Source organism: Schistocerca serialis, chromosome 1 (genome assembly GCF_023864345.2).
Source record: "Schistocerca serialis cubense isolate TAMUIC-IGC-003099 chromosome 1, iqSchSeri2.2, whole genome shotgun sequence".
Lineage (NCBI taxonomy): Eukaryota > Metazoa > Arthropoda > Insecta > Orthoptera > Acrididae > Schistocerca > Schistocerca serialis.
The window spans coordinates 355,682,231-355,704,928 of NC_064638.1; the positions used below are offsets into that span (position 1 = coordinate 355,682,231).

The following is a 22,698-nucleotide window of genomic DNA, read 5'->3' on the forward strand; positions in this document are numbered from 1 at the left end:
AGTGTAGGACCTATTGCATCTGTTGGTCTGAGGATTTGCCCATGTGCTGGATCACCATGGCTCTCAAATGTTGATATCGACTATGCGTAGGAGGCTTCAAAATGATTTCCAATACCATCTCCACTGCTCGAGTGTCCACGATATTAACTGCCACAGCAGACGTTGTATAGTAATTCATGAAATTACTCTGCGTAAACGCTAGCTCTCATTGCAAACCAAGGTACAGATTTCTCCAGCAGGAAGTACGGCAGTTTTATTTTCATCGTTGACTTGGTGGACATGTTACAACTCTGTAGTTCGTTTGTCTGCTGTATATACTGCTTTTCAATGCAACTCTCTGTGTCTATGTGACAACTTGTGTCTGCAGATCCGTAGTACATCTCTCTAGTTCCTCTTCCCAGCATCAAGGTTGTCCTTCCTTTCGGTTTTGTCCATCGTCTTCACCATCTCACTTTGTACCATGCTCAAATTTTCTGTTTACTTCCGTGCCTCAGAACCAACATTTTATAGGTACTGCTGATAGTGTAGGCTACAAAGCAGACACTCACGGAGAACCCCACAGCAGATATTTATTTTAATGATTACATCAGCTAATTATCACTTGACAACCAATGAGCAGAGAACTAACTCAAGAACAATCTCACAAATATAAAGAGCAAACACCACTCTGTCTGTTGGCCAAAGAATAATAAAGTTTCTTCACTCACTGTCTGTAACCAGTGCTTCCCATATTTTCTGTCATACAATATGGTTTCAACACTCCTTGGTATTCGACCAAATTCTGAACTTAAATATACAAAAGGTCACTCCACTTACAGACCACTCACTGTGAACTGAAGGTTTTCCTTGGTGTAATATTGAACTTGGCCTTTAATTTGAATGTTTTCTCTTATAATTGTCCCCCACAGCTCAGGGATGTCAACATATGAGAGGGAGAAAGGTGAAGAACATTAGTGAGTATACTGACAGTAATTCATGTACCAAAAGGAAAGACAGCTCTAGCTGAGAGCACAGTAGGCTTTAAAGGGAGATTTCAGTTCAAGTGCTACAATCCGAAGAAGCTTACAAAGTGAGGTTTATGAATTTTACATCTGTGAGATTCAGAAAATGGCTGTGTGTGGGTTTTTTTTTCCCACACTCTGTATTATGTTAAGACAACTCCAGAAAATCTAATTCAGCCTAATTTACCTCTTGCAACCTGAATAGTTGTTCATTTGGCACAACAACTGCTACTTTGTGTACATGGTTCAAGCTACCACATCTTTACTGACAGGTTCTATCCATGCCCCCAACTTGCTCAGGAATTGCACAAAATGAAATTTCATCCAACAAGTACAGTTACACTTCTAGGAAGGATTTTTCAAGTAATTTTAAGATGATGAAACCTGCTGGGTATGAGTTATGTGCCCATCAAAGTGAAATGAAAATTACATGCCTTTTGTCCCCTGACATAAGGTTAGTGACAATGTTGAGTATTTTCTTTGATCCTCAAACCCAACTGATCAATTACAGAAAGAGAAGAATCTGTGCAGTTTCTGAAACCCACTGTTATTTTGGAATACATGGAGTTTGTGGGAGGAGTTGGCAGGGATGATCAATACCGTGGTTGCAATGGTTTTACAAGACAATCATAAATGTGATGGAAAAAATTATTCTTCTGGCTGATTAAATTTGCTGTAGTAAACAGTTACATTCCTTACTCAATTGACAAAACAACTGTGGAGAACAACTGCAGACTCATATTTCCTACAGAAGAAATCTAATCAGACATCTAGTAGGCCAAATGAGAAAAACAAATTTAAAGAAGAAAGGAACACAATCATCATCTGACACTGAGGAGAGAGTAAATGGAGAAAGATGCATTTAATAATGCAAAATGAAAAAGAAATCAACAAAAGATTGCATGGTTTGCAGCAAACACAGGGAGAAAGGAGGAAGAAGACAAACAACTTTCTGCGGTGAAACATGCAAGAAGTAGCTTGGGCTTCACATGGTAGAATGTTTTACGAGGTATCAGAAAACAGAAAATTATAAACAATCATGAATAAAAACACCATAAATAATTTCAAAAACAAATGTAAAAAAATATATTGTTGTCAACTGACCTCATATTGAATTTTATTTTTTAAAAACAGTAGTGAAATAATCTGTAAATCTCGTGCATCTTTATCCGCATAAAATAAATAAGGTTTGGGGAGAACACAGTGAGTAGAAAAAATTGAATTGGAAAGGGTTAAGGAGCTATTATGTCAACTCGAATCAACACACTGTTGCTTAATGCAAACCAGTCGCCATGAAAATACTGAAGAACATTCCTGTGTATATCCATAAAATAGTGGGCAAATAAGCAACTTCCACAAGTAGTGGTCAAAAATAAGTTATTCAGAAATTAAAGAACAGGTTATGGAAAATTCATAATTCCTCTGCCTGAATAATGGAGCACATGTACTATAAGGAGATGAGTCCAAGTCAAGTGATAACACTAACATTGCTTATTGGTTACTTCTCCTTACAACTTAAAATGTAAGTTAGCTCTGTGTTATGAAAGCTTCCAGCCATTTTGAATGTTCAATCTGACATCTTTGGTGTGTGCAAACCCAAGTGTCCAAAACCACTGGAATGTGTATACAGAAAATATACACATACATCTGAGAGTTACCTGCATGACAGCAACATAATACATACAAATCTCATATGCATTGTACTCTCTCAGTTACGTAAGAAGTACAAAGAAAGTAGTAGATACTCATCAAAAAGTGGTACCATTCGCTTGTTTGGTGATTAATAAACACAGTTTTTCAATAGATCTGAGTTCTATGTTGTAAGAAATTGCACTTTATTTCCTCCATCCTTATGAAATTAATACTAGTTATGTCTCCCATCCAGTCTCAGATCCTGAGTATAACAGACACAAATTTCAGTCTCTTACTTATTTTCTGGTCAGAGGATTTGGATGACTGCTACTGTGCAAACAAATTGTAAAACAAATTTTTAATTGTCATAGCAGGAAACAAAATAATTCAAGCAATATCAAACCCTGATAGTGTGTCACATTAGTACCCCACCTTAAGCTCATACATGCAAGAGACAGTAATAATAATTACAAACTACCCTTGCAAATATTCTTTTTGTTTAAGCATTATAACATGTAGTACTTTCATGCTTTGCAGACATTTTTCATATGTGCACACCACAAACATTCCCACTGCTGCTGCCAGGGTGAGTACTTTACCAGGGAAAATAGTCTGCAATTTATTTTCTGGATAAAATTATTCTTGCAACAATAACAACATAAATTTACCCTCAGAGGGTTCCAGGATAACTTTTGTTAAATTACTCTACATAAAAATTTCATATTTCTTACCGCTGCATATGATTACCATCACTGGTACCAAGAACACGACGATCCCTTGGTAGGTGACTCCATAAATGGTTTTGTAAACCAATATCATTATTAAAACCTCTTGAGCACAACGTACATTGATATGGCTTCGTTTCTTTTTCCAGAATAGGAGGAATGCTGGCATGTGTAATCACATGGGCCGGCACTACTCTGAATGTAAATACATACACAAAAATTACAGAGCAAATGTAACATGAGGCTGACAAACAAACACTATTCAAGAGACAATATTACTCATCCACATACATTAAATACATGAATAATAAATTATAGATCCGTATAATTTTTGGAGGAATGAAGTACATTACATTTTAAGAGACAGCTACACATTGTTCATAGCTGAAACAGCAAACAACTATGCTTTCAAAATTTAGTAACACACGTAATTTTTAAATACCTTTACAACACACTATTTTTGTCACAACATACCTTGCTTGAACTGTATTGTTTGTTGGCATATCAGTCTCACTTTTATTATCACATTCACTTGTATCACATTCGTCTGCTTCCTTGGTTTCTGCCAAGTCAGTATCACTGTCATGAGCAGTATCAACACTACAAGTAACATTTGAATCATCTTTGTCACTGGTATCCTGCTCTTCATTTGTGATGTTACACTGGTTTATATCGCTACTTGCTTCAAATGACTCATCACTGTCATGACTACCATCTTCAAGGGCACAAAGAAAAAGCATCGGGTCAACTCTCACTTCAACTTCCGTGACTTCACTGTCAGTTTCAGAACCCTACAAGAATAAAAATGTTATCGTAAGAAAATATCTACAAAAAATAGTTTTTTTATAGCAGTGTGTGTAAGCTTCAAATATACATATGTCTATCAGGATGTAATAAGTATAAATAGACTATAACACACAAACAGCTTACACAAAAAAAATGGAATAATAAAAATGCATTCATGTAACACAATGTAGAAATTCAGGCTTGGAATGGCTACAGTAAGTTACATTCAGTTTACCAGAAATCCTCACAAATTTAGTTGTACCAGATACCTGTATCATCAATGAATCGAACATGTCAAGCAAACAAACACACCGATGCTTAAATGGGCATTTTACTGCATACTGTGGTTTTTAGACTTAACAATCACCTGTGAGCACTATACATATGGACATGACCACGTGCACGAGGTACTTTTTAATTATAAATGTTTTACTTGTATAAGGTGATGCATTTTATCCACTAATACAGCAACATGGCATGAGTTTCTAACTCTCAATGAACACGTTTTGTAACAAAAAAATTTTGGACACCAGAAGAAGACAGCAAAATCTTACAAAATCGGTTGTTGAAAATAGAGAAGAATTTAAGCCATCTTGGCTATAAAAAGCTTTTCATACTAACAAATTATTACAAAGATCTTATTTCATTTCCTTTCATTTAAAAATTATTGTGCACATTGTTTATAGATAAGATGTGCATGTGTGTGCACAGCACATGCACTGCAACAGCCACTGCAACCCCCCCCCCCCCCCAAACTCACACACATTCTATTTACATAAAGATTATATCAATTAGATTTTAAATAAAAGATGAAGTAACTTGAAGAAAATGCACAAGAATCTCTACTCCACTTGTAGCAGCAAATTTTGCACTTCCTTAATTCAAGGTTCTGGTGTTCTATAGGTTCTACAAAGTCTGCTAATGAATAGAAGCAATCGCGCAATTAAGAGTGCTCTTAAAATTCTCATAAACAGTAAGAAGGAAGAAATGGCTTTTATTTTACAATGGAGACTTGCAAATTTGTGTAGCACAATATGCAGTGAAGGCTTTAAAATCTGTGTTCCAACTGAACTAATGTTGACTTCCTACCGTGTTCGCAGATAAAAACTATTAATCCACTCTTTTAACCTGGCTCACATTTACAGTTTTCTATAACATAGACAAAAGGAGTGGGTGGTACAGCTTTTGAGACTTGTATGAACAAGTATTACAAAAATACAAAACTACAACAGGAAGAGCTGTTCTCTCAATGCAGTTTACAGGTTTCTGGTCTGTCAAAGGCTTTCATGCTGAATTTTTACTTGCTAATTACGTTTCAAACACACATCAAACTGAGCTTTGGAATAACTGACTCTGTCAAGATTTGCCATGATCCCTTCATACTATTTAATCCTTTGAATTCACAACTCAAAGTGATGTGTAAGGTTGCAATGTTTCAGCTTTTGGAATACACAAAACAACCCTCATTGTTCCACCAAGTGAAAGACTGTTATTTAAGCTAACATGAAAATGTCAGAATGGATGCTTTCATAGCATGGCTGATCACAGTTTTACATAACCTATCTAATCTGATGATGCTGTTTTAATATACAGAAAACAGCCAGCTCTCTTAAAAATATCTTGTTTACTTTGCCAGAATTCATTCCAGTTCCTTCCTTTCGAAAAGTAGTCTACCTGATGGATAGCTCCACAAGAGGAAGTCATCACTTAAATGTAATTCATCATCGAGTGTTTGAAAGCAGAACAAAAAGACCAATGTTGTATAATGTCCTCAATACAATGCTGAAGAGTGAACTGAGAATATAATTCCCTTGACAGTACACAAAAATGCATTTGCCAGTATCATCAGAAGTTATTTAAAAATACTGTCCCAGGATTCACCATGAGTGAAATAGAAAAACAATAGAAATCCTGAATATAAAAGCCTACACAGAATGCTAGTTAAAGGGTGTAGCAACTGTTCCACTTTGTTCAGTTGAGGTGGGGTTGGGAGGGGGAGGGGGGGGCGGATTTATACATGAAGTAAATGGACTTTGAAAGATATTTTAAGGTGGCATTGTTTTTTTAACACAAATTTATCTTTATACGAGTAAGGAAATACATAAATGCATCTGTTATGCAACACCAAGCAGTGAGCAAAATAGGTAGCTTTCAGACAGTAACAGTGAGTATTTGTCAATGTATTTATTTATATTTTAATTCCTTGATGCAGGTTTTTTGTTTGTGAATGCATCTCAAATGATTTCATATGTTGTGTCACACCAACTTTTCTGATGCAATCATCTACATTAGTGAAACATAACCATGCCTTGTGTGCTGCTGTCAGTCTACATTTGAGAGATTAAATTTGGTAATTGTAGAAATATGAGAACTTTTTTGTTTTTTTTTTTAGTTCGAATTTGACACTTATTTTCAAGAAAATGCAATCCTGTTTTTATGATATTGCAGTGCCTGTGTTGTTAAGAAGAACAATGCAATGTTCCTTCAGACATGTATGTATGTCCGAAGGAACAGGCACTGTGGCAGCTACAGCTCTTACCAAATGTATCCACAGTCACAAATATTGACAATCATAAGCCACATAAGGGAACAACGACAGTGAAAATTTGTGCCTAACTGGAACTCAAGCCTGGATTTCCCACTTTACGAGAGCCTTATGCGTTTTTGTTGTAACCGAACCGGAAAGGTCACGGGGTTGCCAAGAACAGAGCGCAGCAGGACCAAATGGGAGCGGCCCACAAACAAATGAATGGGAAAGGATGGACACAAACAATGCCGGACGACCGAGGAAGATCTTACGAACAACAACACGCAAGAAGCAGCTGGGTCACAAGCGACAACCTCACGAATCCACAACGTCCACTTGTACACAGAAACAAAGTAAAGTAAACACACTGTCTGCAGCCAAGATGTCGATAGACTCACATGAATATCAGACTGCCTCACTGAGTGAGAGGCAAGCGCTTAAATACAGGATAAGGTACATCGCTATTGGCTGCTGGGGTCATGTATCATGTGCTCCACTGTGGCACCCTCACGTTATACGTGGGTTAGGAATGCGCGCAGCCACGGCTTACAGCGCGACGGCTGCGGAGAACTCTAACGGTAATCAAGGTCCATGCCGTCTGGAGCGAATCTGAAACCCGCAGCACTCAGTACCAAGAGTTTTGACCATTCATGCATGACCTCCAGCCAGACCCAAACATCCATATGTTGTCATTCCTGCATCACAACTTGTATACATATGCTGTGATCTCCGTATAGGAGAGCACATTTTAATTGAAAGTCACTACCGGGTATTCACTGATAAATACAATGTTGCATTGCCTACATTGTTAAGAATAACAACGCAATATTCCTTGTCTCTCTTGAGCTTTGTTGGGAAAATAGATATCTTCTGATACAAAAAGATATAAGTCCCCAACAATTGAGAATAATTGGAAGGAGATGAAGGGGTGGATCAGGTTTCCTAATAAGGGCCTCTTTATAAAGTTCACTGTTTGTTGGCAAATAATCTGTCCAATGTATGGACGACAACAGTTACCGCCAGCAAGCTAGTGGTGAGGAGGATACGTGTGTGTAACTAATGAGTAATGTATTTTATCTGGGAATTGTGAAGTTTCATTGCTCAGGACTATAAAATGTTTTTGTCAAGGGGCACAGGACTTATATTCAGGAAGTAAACGGTTGAAATCATCATCTAGCTATACAGATTTTGGTTTTCCACAACATTCCTAAGTCCCTTAAGGCAAGAGGTGGCATGGTTCCTGTGAAAGGTCTTTCCTTGTGCCAAGTTTCTAATGACCCCAACATGCATTTAATCCAGAACTCTGATTTTCCTTCCTTCAAACGTTTCCAACTTCACCTATTATAGACAAAGGTGATATTGTTTGGTGCTAAGTGAGTGGTCCTGCCCCACATAAATTCTAAATCCGTCCACAAGCCATGAAATTTTATGGGAGTCACTGATCAGTGATTTTTCCAATCCCTTTTCTCTATACCATTGCAATATGCAGCATACAAGGAAAACAGTAGCATCATTTTCAGCACCTCCACAGACACATCAACATCCACTACATTGTCTGTGCATACTTCTCCCCAATCCCCCCCCCTCTCCCTCCACACTCATACACACGCTCTTTGTTTATCGAATATATGTTGCTGACTGGAAAAAAGATTAGAAAAACAAAGGCACTCTGATACACACTGAAATCTACATTCAAACAATTTAAGAAAGAGTACTCCAGAACACAAGTCCAGTGAGTTACTAGTGTGTCACCTTCCTCAGTGGTACAGTGAAGGAAAATGGTGGAGCAGTCCAGGATATCTCCCTATTTGGATTCTCAGTGTAGTTTACATCTTAGCACTGCACAATTTCCTTAAAATAACTTAGAAATGTAGTGCAGAGTAAAGGACTTCCTATACTCTATCAAATCTGGAGAACTTAGGCCTTATTGATAACCAAAGTGGAAACTTGCTTCAATCCCGTATCATAACAACTGCTAGCCTTGATATGGTTATGAGTTTGGGGCAGTTCTGTGTGCCCAAGTGGTTAACCTGATGCTCTCTTAGTGCACTGATTTGAGTATTTTGCGTATGAAAATCATACTGCTGTAATACACCAACTATCAAATGAAGCTCTCATAGAACTGCAGTATGCACAATTTTGTTGGGTCCTCAGTTCTTCTGTTTCAGAATCTTCAAAATTTTTAAGAGTTGTGATGTATCTTACATTCAGATCCTTCTAGTACAACAACCATGTTAATGTCTTACTAAACATGAGTCCAATAAATCTCACAGACGTGAGAATGATATCCCTTAGTTGTAGCTAATTAAGTCAAAGACAGAAAGAAGACAGTTAAAACATATATAGCTTCTTACGATGAAAAGATAAATGTTGTTATCTTTGCCCATTTGTTAAGCCTTTAAAGTGTCAGCAGTAGTAACAGGTTGTAGCTGAAAAGAAAACTAACTGGTCTACTGAGAATGCTGGACAGGACTTGACTGTGGATGACACACAATTTACCAACATAACAAACATGGTACTCCTTAACATTCTTCGCTGACCAATGATATTCTCCTGTAGGAGATGTCCAAGAGCTGATTCCCAACTTTATATCTAAGATAATGCTATGCAGGACACGATCTCACTGCAGTAAAGATGTGACAATAGAAAACCCATTTCTGGCACTGAAGGGCAATGTTTTGCCTCCAAGCAGCATTAAATTCTCAGTCAACGTCCAAGAATACTCCTATTAGGAGGTGCTCGCAATATGAGTTAAACAGATTATACAGTGCTTGATTGCTACCTAGATCAATACTGTCTGAATTCATATGTGGAGTGTCTCAAAGGCTTCCTCCCCCTCCCCCTCCACGCCCAGGTTAGGAACTGAAACAGGCAGCCCATTAAAGCTACACTTTGAAAAATACTTGGATGTAGTCCATTGCTTCCCAGTTTTGAGAAGGGCATCACGGCAGCTTTTCTTAATGCAAATTGCTTGGAGATATACACAAAGTTGCTTTTCCCACATTAGAATTTTTAATTCTTTGACATGACTCCATAAGCCATTTATACTCCACTGCAAAAGGAGAGGCTTGAACTTTTATTTTATCCTTTCAAATGTATGAGGAAAGAAGCACTGAGAGTGGAAGGTTGATTAAGGACTAAGTATTTCACTCTTCATGGCTTCCACGCCAGGTGATACATTGTCAGCATGTAATTTTATGGCATAAGGAGTGAAGTATTTGTTTCTCTCTTTCCATCACATCCTAATTGTTTTTTTGTTCCTCTTGCTTTTGAAGGGAGATGATACACACTGGATGTATCTGAGTATATATTTCTGGATGATATTTTGCTCTACTGGACATTTACCTTTGCTGAACCATCGGCCTTCATCTTGGACAAAACAGCAGACTCAGTGGTTGACCTCTGCTTTTACAGATACACTTAACAGCATAAGCAATATACTGAGCGCTATCTGAGGCTTTCCCAGTGTATACATCATGGGCATTCGATGATCGTATCTGCCTGGACACCCAAGAACCCTCCAAATAACGTTATACTGAGTGTTTAAAAATAAATGTACCTTGCTCTTACACCAGATAATGCTGGTCAAAACTAGAAAAAAGTGTCATAAACATATGTTCAGAAAAAACACCTAATGAAATATGGACCATAATATTTGTGTCAAGAACAATCAGTATTGAGTGGTGTAGGTTTTCTCCCTGTGAGGTTCACTGCTCATTTCTTATTGCTTGCATCTCACTCTGTACTCAGTCCTCTGGCTGAAATGCTGTTGCCAGACATAGTCCTTACACTTGTCTCCCAGATCAGCTATTTCAAACACATTTCTGAGATTGTGCTGTCATCAGAACAAGATTAGAGATTCTGTAGTGTGTGCACAGTATAAACAGTGATATGGTGTCCTACAATTCAACTTGGGAAATGGTAGATATAGTAATCTGCTAAACTTCAGCCAACACCATTATTCGGCAGGCATGTTGTCTATGCTGAATGATATCCTCAAGCCTGTAACCGGTATGAGTTATACTCGTATGAGTTGGCCGATTCCAACGACGACTCATTGATATTATAGTCATAGGACATTACTTTTTTTTGTGAAGTGCAAAATTTTTCATTTTTGATCATTTAAAGCAAGTTGCCAATCTCCGCGCCACTTTGAAATCTTATCAACATCTGACTGGATATTTACGTAGCCTCTTTCAGACAGTACTCCATTATAGATAACTACATCAATCTGCGAAGAGCTCAATTTTACTGTTATTACTGTCTGTATAATATACAGTATTAATATATAATATATATAATATAAAATCATTAATATACAACATGATCCCAACACACTTCCCTGGGGAACACCTGAAGTTACTTCTACATCTGACAATGACCCTCTATCCAAGATAACATGTTGCATCCTCCCTACCAAAAAGCCCTCAATCCACTCACAAATTTCACTTGATACCATATATGATTGTTCTTTTGACAACAAGCATAGGTCTGGTACTACATCAAACACTTTTTGGAACTTAAGAAGTACAGCATCTATCTGGTTGCCTTGATCCAAAGCTTTCAGTATGTCGTGAGAAAGTGCAAATTGAGTTTCACATGACCAATGTTTTCAAAATCCTTGTCGTTTGGGACTGAGAAGGTCATTCTGTTCAAGGTACCTCACAATGTTTGAGGTCAGAGTATGTTCTAAGATTCTACAACAAATCAATGTCATGGATGTGGGATGGTAGTTCTGTGGATCACCTGTACTACCCTTTCTTGTAAACGGGTGTGACCTATAAATTTTTCCAAAAGTAGGCACAGTTATTATTATTATTTCTTTCTTTTCTCAGACATTATATCTGGTCAAAAATGGAAAGTGACGCGGACCTCGATCAAGCGTGACTTCCTTTTAACTGTACGGTATATGTTACATTGCATTTAGGAACTTTCGGGTAGTTGAACATGTATCAATAATTACGGATTTCTGTAGTTGTATATATAAGTTTGGATGTAGCTGTATTGCATTGATGTACTGGTGGATATTGTGTGGTATGACTCCTGTAGTTGATAGTATAATTGGTATGCCAACTTTATCCTGATGCCACATGTCCTTGACTTCCTCAGCCAGTTGGATGTATTTTTCAATTTTTTCTCCTGTTTTCTTTTGTATATTTGTTGTATTGGGTATGGATATTTCAATTAGTTGTGTTAATTTCTTCTTTTTATTGGTGAGTATAATGTCAGGATTGTTATGTGGTGTTGTTTTATCTGCTATAATGGTTCTGTTCCAGTATAATTTGTATTCATCATTCTCCAGTACATTTTGTGGTGCATAATTGTGTGTGGGAACATGTTGTTTTATAAGTTTATGTTGTAAGGCAAGCTGTTGATGTGTTACTTTAGCTACATTGTCATGTTTTCTGGGGTATTCCGTATTTGCTAGTATTGTACATCCGCTTGTGATGTGATCTACTGTTTCTATTTGTTGTTTGCAAAGTCTGCATTTATCTGTTGTGGCATTGGGATCTGTAATAATATGCTTGCTGTAATATCTGGCGTTTATTGTTTGATCCTGTATTGCAATCATGAATCCTTCCGTCTCACTGTATATATTGCCTTTTCTTAGCCATGTGTTGGATGCGTCTTGATCGATGTGTGGCTGTGTTACATGATACGGGTGCTTGCCATGTAGTGTTTTCTTTTTCCAATTTACTTTCTTCGTATCTGTTGATGTTATGTGATCTAAAGGTTTGTAGAAGTGGTTATGAAATTGCAGTGGTGTAGCCGATGTATTTATATGAGTGATTGCTTTGTGTATTTTGCTAGTTTCTGCTCGTTCTATAAAGAATTTTCTTAAATTGTCTACCTGTCCATAATGTAGGTTTTTTATGTCAATAAATCCCCTTCCTCCTTCCTTTCTGCTTAATGTGAATCTTTCTGTTGCTGAATGTATGTGATGTATTCTATACTTGTGGCATTGTGATCGTGTAAGTGTACTGAGCGCTTCTAGGTCTGTGTTACTCCATTTCACTACTCCAAATGAGTAGGTCAATATTGGTATAGCATAAGTATTTACAGCTTTTGTCTTGTTTCTTGCTGTCAATTCTGTTTTCAGTATTTTTGTTAGTCTTTGTCTATATTTTTCTTTTAGTTCTTCTTTAATATTTGTATTATCTATTCCTATTTTTTGTCTGTATCCTAGATATTTAAAGGCATCTGTTTTTTCCATCGCTTCTATGCAGTCGTTGTGGTTATCCAGTATATAATCTTCTTGTTTAGTGTGTTTTCCCTTAACTATGCTATTTTTCTTACATTTGTCTGTTCCAAAAGCCAAATTTATATCATTGCTGAATACTTCTGTTATCTTTAGTAATTGGTTGAGTTGTTGATTTGTTGCTGCCAGTAGTTTTAGATCATCCATGTATAGCAAATGTGTGATTTTGTGTGGGTATGTTCCAGTAATATTGTATCCATAATTTGTATTATTTAGCATGTTGGATAGTGGGTTCAGAGCAAGGCAGAACCAGAAAGGACTTAATGAGTCTCCTTGGTATATTCCACGCTTAATCTGTATTGGCTGTGATGTGATATTATTTGAATTTGTTTGGATATTAAGTGTGGTTTTCCAATTTTTCATTACTATGTTTAGGAACTGTATCAATTTAGGATCTACTTTGTATATTTCCAATATTTGTAGTAACCATGAGTGGGGTACACTATCAAAAGCTTTTTGGTAATCAATGTATGCGTAGTGCAGCGACCTTTGTTTAGTTTTAGCTTGATATGTCACCTCTGCATCTGTTATCAGTTGCTCTTTACATCCTCGTGCGCCTTTGCAACAGCCTTTTTGTTCTTCATTTATAATTTTGTTCTGTGTTGTATGTGTCATTAATTTCTGTGTAATGACTGAAGTTAATATTTTGTATATTGTTGGTAGGCATGTTATGGGGCGATATTTAGCTGGGTTTGCTGTGTCTGCTTGATCTTTAGGTTTCAGATAAGTTGTTCCATGTATCAGGGAATGTGTATGGGTCTGCAATGTAACTGTTAAATAATTTAGTTGGATGTGAATGTGTTGAGGTGAATTTCTTTAGCCAGAAATTTGCTATTTTATCTTTTCCAGGGGCTTTACAATTGTGAGTAGAATTAATTGCTTGGGTGACTTCATGTTACAAAATTATCACTTCAGGCATTTGTGGTATCATCTTGTTTGTGTCTGTTTCTGCTTGTATCCACCGTGCATGCCTGTTATGTTGTACCGAGTTTGATCATATGTTGCTCCAGAAGTGTTCCATGTCTGTTATGTTTGGTGGATTGTCTATTTTAATGTGTGTGTTATCTATTGTCTGGTAAAATTTCTTTTGGTTTGTGCTGAATGTTTGGTTTTGTTTCCTTCTATTTTCACTTTTTTTGTATCTTCTAAGTCGTTATTATTATTATTATTATTATTATTATTATTATTAAGGGATCTACTGTAGATTATAGTTAGAAGAGGGGCTAACTCAGGCGCAATTTCACTACAGAATCTGACCGAGATTCCGAGGGAGCGTGGAACTTTGTCCAATTTTAAAGATCTCAGCTGTTTCTCAATACCACTGACATTAATACTATTTCATTCATCTTTTTCAGTGGTACAAGGATTAAATTGGGGAAATTCTTCTGGGTTTTTCTTTGTAAAGGAACATTTGAAAATGGAGTTAAGCATGTCAGCTTTTGCTTTCCTGCCCACAATTTCATTTCCTGTCTCATTCGCTCGGGAGTGGACACCAACTTTGCTGGCTTTACATAGAATCAGAATTTTTTTGGATTTTGTGAAATATCATTTGACAATATTGTGCTATTGTAGTGACTGAAGGCATCATGCATTGCGCTCTTGACAGCCATGCATCTTTCAATCAGCATCTCTCTATCTGTAGCCCAAAGCTTTGTTTTACATATATTATGCAGTAATCTCTGCTTCTTTGTAGATTCTTTACAGTGACTGTATACCATGGAGGTTCCCTAGAATTATGAGTGGTTTTACTGAGTATATAGCTATCCAATGCATGGTCAACTATTCTTTTAAACTTGAGTCAAAGTTCCTCTACATGCTCCTGACCTGTACTGAAAGTTTCAAGTTCCTCACTGAGAGACACTACTGATTTTTTATCTAGTTTACTGAAGATATACATCTTTCTGGTTTTTTAGTTGCCCTTTGTACTTTGGTAATCATTGTTACCACAACCTCACTGACACCAGTTTTGATGTGGACATCCTCAAAGACATCAGGTCTATTTGCTTCCATTAGATCCAATATATTTACATTATGAGTGGGGCTCCTCATGATGGCAAAAACCACACTCTTGCATGTTAAATCCTGGATGACCAGTTACTTGATCCATTTCCTACGTGTCTCTCAGCCCACAAGACTACCATACAGATCATAGTTCCCCCAATGGATTCTAAGTCAGAGAGCTGAATATTCACAGCTCACAGCTTTCATTTTATTTACAGATGAGGCAGTGTTTGCAAAGACTGAGATAATAAATAACTACATTAGGGTGCATGCAAATCCTCGGGCTATAACACATTACAGAGAAATGTTCTGAACCACTGCAAGAAACTCTTTATAGAGAATACAACTGTGTCACAACAAAATCTTTAAACTAGTGTTCCTCTAATTGGGGATTGTCACTCAATTTTCTTCAGTTCTAGTGGAAGCCTACTGAAAATGAAATCTTCTGAATAGTGCTCACCTTTATATATGTATTGTCAATGTTGTCAAAACAAAGCTCGTGATGGAAAATAACTGGCAGAGTTACAATTTCAAGAGCCCTGAATAACGGCCTAAACAAAGTTCGCAAACTGAACTGCCGATCATTCTGATTGCCCTTTTCTGGGCTAACAACATTCTTGGCAAATGTACAGAGTTGCCCCAAAATATAACACCAAATCAGATAATTGACTGAGAGTAAACAAGCCTTTGCATTTCAGTTTCAGGGACACTGGAAATTATTCTTAGAGAAAAGACCAGTAAATTAGTGATTCTTTAAAGAATGAAACTGCCTTACATAAAAAAGCTTAAACTTCTGATTACTTCATAAATGAATTACTGTGTTAAATATTTGACATTAAGCACACAAGCTTGAAAAAGATTAGAAAAGGTCTAAAATTATCTTTAAAGTTTTTTGGAAGTCACTAAGTGCTCTCATTATGAAATGAATACAGCCTGCACAATTTGCAATCCATTTTAAGTAAAAGCTAGCTTTTCATTCACCTAAATGTTTATAATGTTGCATCTCTTCAACTATGTGTCATACAATGACATAATTTTGCAGATATGTCCAGTGGTAAGTCGAAACTGTATGAAAAATGTGTTGCGAATATAGAGTTAGTTGCAAAGAAGTAATACGTTAAGTCCTCTTGAACAGTGCTAAATTTATACTATTTGAACAGCAAAAATGTGTAAGCAATAAATGCTTTTTCTTTCATCATTTTACAGCAGGTGTCAGCAAGAAAATGTTTTGTAAAGGTTTGAAATTATGTGTGAAGTTTGCTGAAAGTCATTAAGTGCTCCCCCTCTCAAACACAGGATGAATAATGTCTGGGAAAGTAGCATGTAGTGACCTATGCTGCCTCAAGGCATACACAGTTTCTCAATGTAATACTTGTCTTACTGCATTAAACCTTTCGTGTAAGATTATGACTCTTTGCCTCTTAATAAGTAGATTATGATAACATTTTAAATTCTGTCAATAGTTATATGAAGTACTGAAAAGCAAATTTTTGTTGGCTCTGGAAGCTGTTCGATACACAACCTGCAAATGGGGCCCGGTACCACAAACCAGGTCAGTTTTTTACTAATATAGATAGTAGCATTCAGTTTCTGCTCAAGAACTCAAATGTGATGCAACCAAGGAAGTTTTCTGTTTAAAAATCTAAAATAGTGGACTTCACTGACTGTTTACCTGTAGACAATAAAATTTTGCTTTTACAAATGTTTGCAATAACACCTGTGTCTTATGCAAACAGAAAATTTTTTTAAGTTATCAATCATGTTCAGTAACAGATCATTGACATACATCATGGAAAACAATGGACACAACAATGGGTTGGACGAGGAGATCCAGCAGCATGGCCTCACTGTTCACATGATTTTAATTCTTTGGATTTTTGGCTACAGGAACGTCCCAAGGCATTCATGTAGTCCTCAGCCATTAACAATGTGCCTACATTGCAGGAGCATGTGCACAAGACCAAATCTAAGAGAAACTAAGTGTCTATTTGACCTATCATTTAACCCTGTTAGTGCCTCACACACAAAAGAAAAAGTTGCATTTTCAACTGACACTCCTTTCCTGAAGGCACACAACGAGTCTGACAGCAAATTATTCATACTGATGTGTGCCACTACTCTCTTGTACATTGCTTTCTAAGATAATTAAAAAAACTGACTCCAAAGAAATTGGCCCATAATTGTCTGCAGCCTTCCACCTTTTATAAAGCAGTTTCATTAACGAGAACTTCAAACTTGTTAGGAAACTGGCCACTCCTGACAGGCATGTTTCACAAGTGACTTGAGTACAGAACTAATATAGGGTGCAATGATCATGATATTATCCCACCCAGGGGACACCGCCTTATCGTAGGCACCTTCAGTGCTGGGCAGGTGGGTTTGTATGGTCTGATGAGGTCGAGAGCTGCACCGGCAGTAGCGTAGCTATTGACAGGGTCACCCAAGCCAGAGTGGTCTCGACTGAGGAGCCAGAAGAAGTGTGTCCCACACCATAGGGGAGGGAGGACTCTATAGGCTAGGTCGTCAACCCCTCTAGGGGAGCTAACCCCAAAATGAAAGCCTGCAGGTTGGGGGTTGAGTGCAAGGTTGATGCCCTCACCTTGTAAAAATCTATTACTGTGAATAATTCAACAAGGTATGCCAGACTGCCCCTATGTAGACAAACTATGTTAGGAAACAAGAATATGGATTTATCGGTGCTTAAATTTGGAACATGGAACGTGCATAGGCTGTTGCAAACAGGAGCAATGAATAGTGTTGCAGAAGAGGTGCTAAGGTATTGAATGGGAGTTGTTGCACTGTAGGAAATCAGATGGAAGGGAAGAGGAGAGATTTATAAGCAGAAATTCTCCATGTACTATTCAGGGAAAGACTAAAGACAAGAGGAGTATGGAGTTGGGTTTATAGTCTCCAAGGATATGCGTAGATCAGCTATTGCTTTCACCCCATATAATGAAAGAATATGTACTCTTTGTATGAAAGGTAAATTCCACAATGTGAACTTTGTGAATGTATATGCAACAATGGAAGAATCAGATGAAGATACTGTGGATATCTTCTATAATCAACTACAGGTGGTGTGTGACAGAATACCCAGATATTATTTCAAAATAGTTCTTGGTGGCTATAATGTAAAACTGGGAAAGGAAGAGGCATTCAGAAATGTCTTTGATAATGAAAGTCTGCATGACAAAACTAATAATAATGATATGAGAGTTGCCCAGTTTACTTCCGCAAATAAGTTTAAGGCAGTAGTACCTGTTTTCCAAGAAAAATATCTACAAAGGGACATGACCATATATTGATATCAAAGAGGTGGGCATCTGACACGGATAATGTGCGCACTTTATAAGGAGCTAATTCCGATTCTGACCATTACCTAGTAGGAGCCAAAATGAAACAAACTTGCCATGGCTACCAAAGGTGGTAGTACCAGAGTAAAGAAATGGAATATAGAACAACTGAAAGATAGGTCTCTTGTTCAGGAGTACCAGAACAGATTGACACAGAAGTTACAAACAAAAGATAGTGGAGATGATATAGACAAAGAATGGAACTCTAAAAAAAGATAGCATTAGGACAACAGCACATGAAATACTGGGGGAAGCAAGGAGACTTAGGAATGAAGACTCGTATGATGATGAACATAGACAGTCAATGGAACAGAAAAAGGAAGCAAGGCTGAAATGCTTGCAGCGGAATACTGGATCAAATCAGGCATTATATAACGAAAAAAGAATAGAGGCAGCAAGGGTATGCAGGAGGGAAGCCATGAAGAGAAAGATAGACGAGATGGAGAAGCACTACCAAAGGAATGAAAGCAGAAAATTCTATAAGAAAATTAAAGAAGGAACTTAATGATATAGACCAAAAATAACAGCTTGTTAGTACAAAGAGGGAAATTTGCTGATATTCTGGATGGATGGAGAGAATATTTCAAGGGAATTTTGGAGGACAATCCTACCAGGAATGAGCAGTCACTCTATTGTATCGTAGATCCAGAAATAGAGGAACCAACATTAGAGGAAGTACGGAAGGTAGTACATTGTCTAACAAATTGTAAAGCACCAGGAACTGATGAAATAACTGCCGAACTGCTAAAAAATGGGGGAACTGATCTTCATAAGGGGATCCACAAATTTATTAAGTTGATATGGAATCAAGAAAGAATCCCAGAAGAATGGACCTTAGAAGTAATCCAATCAATACACAAGAAAGGAGATAAGACCTGTTGTTCAAATCACTGAGGAATTACCCTGCTGAATGTAACCTATCAGATCTTCTCTAGTATTATCTACAACAGGTTAGCACTATATGCAGAAGAGATTCGGGGGAGTATCAGTGTGAATTTCGGCCTAATAGATTAACAACAGACCATATATTTGTGTGGAGGCAAATACACAAAAAGACATAACATTGAGCTTCATAACCTCTACGAAGACTTCAAGTAGGCCTTTGATAGTCTCGACATAACACAAATGCTAAATGATTTGATGTTACCATTGAAGTATGTCTCACTTATTCAAGCAATATTGGCTGATTCCAAGGCTGCAGTGCAAGTAGATGGAGAACTGAGCAATTGGTTTAGCATTAGCAATGGAGTCAAACAAGGCTACACACTCTCTACAATGCTTTTCATCAGACTCTTGAAGCAGCCATATGGAAGCTTCAGATATCTGGTTACATAGGCACAAAGTCGACTCAGATACGTGCATATGCTGATGATGTAGCAACTATTAGTAGAAGAAGGGTATCAATAGAGAGGACAATATTTGAGCTGAAAGAAGCCACAGGACCTAGAGGCCTTTCTATAAATGAAACGAAGACTAAGTACACGAATTTCACCAGGGTGGAAAATAATAACTTGGTTAGACTATCAGCAGATGGTTTCAACTTTGAACGTGTGCAGAACTTTGACTGTTTGGGCTCTAATATTAATAGCACAAATTCCATGTCAATTGAAATACACTAGACTCTCACTAATCTGGCCATTCCTGGCACACATGGGTGCTTGATTAGCGGAAGTGCTAGATTATTGAGTGTCTGAAATTTATTTTATTCACTTACTTTGAAAACATACGGGATATAGTGTACATTACTTTATTAAACCAAAGGGTACAGTTTTAAAACATAGAGGATATACTTTATTAAATCCAAAAATACATTAATTTTCAAAGAAAACTTAGTCCTTGAGTGTATACTGTACATAATTATACAGTCGTATCACTCACAATGAAACACGTCCCTAATTTTTAACTTTCGCAATGATGATATGTGACGGTGGTATGCTTTACCACGCAAGCATTACATTGGTAATGCTTGAATCTGGTTGTTGCATAGAGTACTCCAGGAAGACCTCGGCAGCTTCAGTACCAGCAGTGTGAGAAATCCTCATGCGCTCTCCTCCTGTGTCCTCTTCTTCACCACTTTCATCATTACTTTCTTGCACACTTTTGATTATTTCTTCGTCTGTTAAAAGTTTGGTCCGTATCACAGTTTTCCTCATTCAGCCACTCAGTAACATTTTCACCATCAATTTCTTCTCGTGGACGGTTGTGGAACATGTCAGTGTACAAAGTAAATTGATAATTCCAAACTGACTGGCTCATCGCTGTCACTCACTACCGGATCCAACACAGCATCAATGGATGGCCACAATTTTCTCCAGTTCTTCATTATGGTAGCACTCTACACTTTATCCCAGCCTTCTGCTGCTTGGAAAACAACATCACATATGTTAATTGCTTTCCACGCCTTCAGCATAGTCTCGACACAGTCATTTTCACTTTAGTTCAGCAAGGAGAAGATAAGCTAATGTCGATAATGACGTTTAATTGATTCCAAAATTCCCTGGTTCATGGGCTTAATTAGGGCTGTCAATTGGGTGGGAAAAAGAGTGCTTGTATACCATCGGGCTTTAGAGAAACATCTGACAGATGACTGGGAGCATTGTCAATTATAAGGGTAGCTTTCAGTGGAAGCTTTTTCTTCTTTAACTCTTTTCTCACTGCTGGTACAGACGTTTCATTGAACCACAAGAGAGAATATTTGTCTGTCCATCCATACTTTCTTCTGAGTGTAATACTGCACTGGTACAGTACTTACGTCAGTGTGTTGAAAACAATGTGGATGTTGGGGTTTTCCAATCACTATAGGCGGTAGTTGATGACTCCCATTTGCATTACAACATGTAATTAATATTATGTGCTGTTTCTGTTGCTTGTAACCATGAGCTTCCTTCTTGTTCTTGGCAGCTAATGTTTTTGAAGGAAGCATCTTGTAAAAGAGTCCTGTTTCATCAACATTATACAAGGCATCAGCAGTTAAATCTTCTTCCTCTATTATCTTCCGTATCTTGCTTACAAACTCATCAGCATCCTTATTGTTAGCTGAGCAACTTTCCCTGGTGAGTGTCAGCTGCCGAATGTCATGTTGATTTTTCCAGTTTGATAGCCAACCTTCGCTCACTGCAAACAAGTTATTACCGCCAAGTTGTTTGTTAAATGCAGCTGCTTTTTCAGGCCAGTTGTAACCTACGTATGTGAAACATGGATGCTAACGAGTGTTGATGAGCAACAGCTCAGGATATTTGAACGTAGAGTGCTGTGTAAGATCTATGGGGCAGTTCAGGATAATAATGGCTTCTGGAGATCTAGAACGAATACTGAGCTGGACCGCCTTATACAAGGAGCTAACATCATAAGAATTATAATAAGTAGAAGAATAGCCTGGCTTGGGCAGGATGAATACCAGAAGAACAACTAAAAAGATTTTTGAATGGAGGCCAACCGGAAGAAGACAGAGAGGAAGGCCACAAAAACGGTGGATCGATGATGTGGAAGAAAATATGAAATCTCTCAGAGTCCAAGGATGGTAGAGAATCGTGCTGAAGTGGGCAAAATGGAGGAAACTTTATGATGAGGCTAAAACCCACACAGGGTTGTAATGCCGTAAGAAGAAGAAGATCATAATACCATATAAAACTTCATCATATCAGCAGAAGTCTGTTCTTTAGCAATTTAATTATTGATTCAATTTCATCTTTGCTTGTATGCTGTAGCTGCTTGTGATATAGTTGTCCTAAGGCACTAGTGTCCAGGGGTTCTGTATATTTACCTGTATCAATAAAATCTTGATTTAACTTGCCACAACTATTGTGGATCACTAGCAATGTCAGTGTCACACAAGAGAGCTGTAATAAATTGAGCACCCACATTTTGACCTGATACTTCTTTCACAATTGAACATATACTTATAATTTTGTCCTGAGACCTCTGTATTCCCTTTGTGTGATGTATTGTAGTAGCCTGTCTGAAACATTACTCAGCATTCTGCTGCATTGCCTGCAGAAAAGTTCTGTAAATGGGATCTCACTGTCCACATTGTTACAATACATCTTCTGTTTCCTCCAACGTGAAATTCTTATGCCATTAATTACCCATATTGGTTGCTTATTGGTAATGCATATCTGTCGACAATTTTCAATGTGAAGGAGCTATGAAAGAAAGTGCTGAAGACTTGAAGAAATGTATTATATTGGTCCTTCAAGTTTTCTGTGTTGTAGACTTCTTGCCAAGGTTGTCCTTCGATGCTGATTTTAAATAACTCATAATGTTCACTTTACTAGACAAATTAGCAAGTTCTGTTTATAGCTAATTTCTGGGTGAAAAATTACACACACTAAAGGTGAAAGTTACTTCAGTAGGTTTATGCATGAGGCACAATGCCTCACATGAAAGTACCTAACAAACATTTAATGAGCGATGG

The 22,698-nt window shown here is 37.5% G+C and overlaps 1 protein-coding gene across 1 annotated transcript in view; it reads right to left on the bottom strand.

Annotated features, from left to right (window-relative positions):
• The window catches only part of LOC126470136 (zinc finger and SCAN domain-containing protein 2-like), a 116,315-nt gene that overhangs the window by 90,765 nt on the left and 2,852 nt on the right, over positions 1 to 22,698 (bottom strand). Inside the window, exons 3-4 of the mRNA XM_050097755.1 lie at positions 3,833 to 4,149; positions 3,365 to 3,553 (exon numbers count right to left, since the gene is read on the bottom strand). Coding sequence (XP_049953712.1) covers positions 3,365 to 3,553; positions 3,833 to 4,149 — 506 coding nt within the window. The remainder of the gene's footprint in view (positions 1 to 3,364; positions 3,554 to 3,832; positions 4,150 to 22,698) is intronic.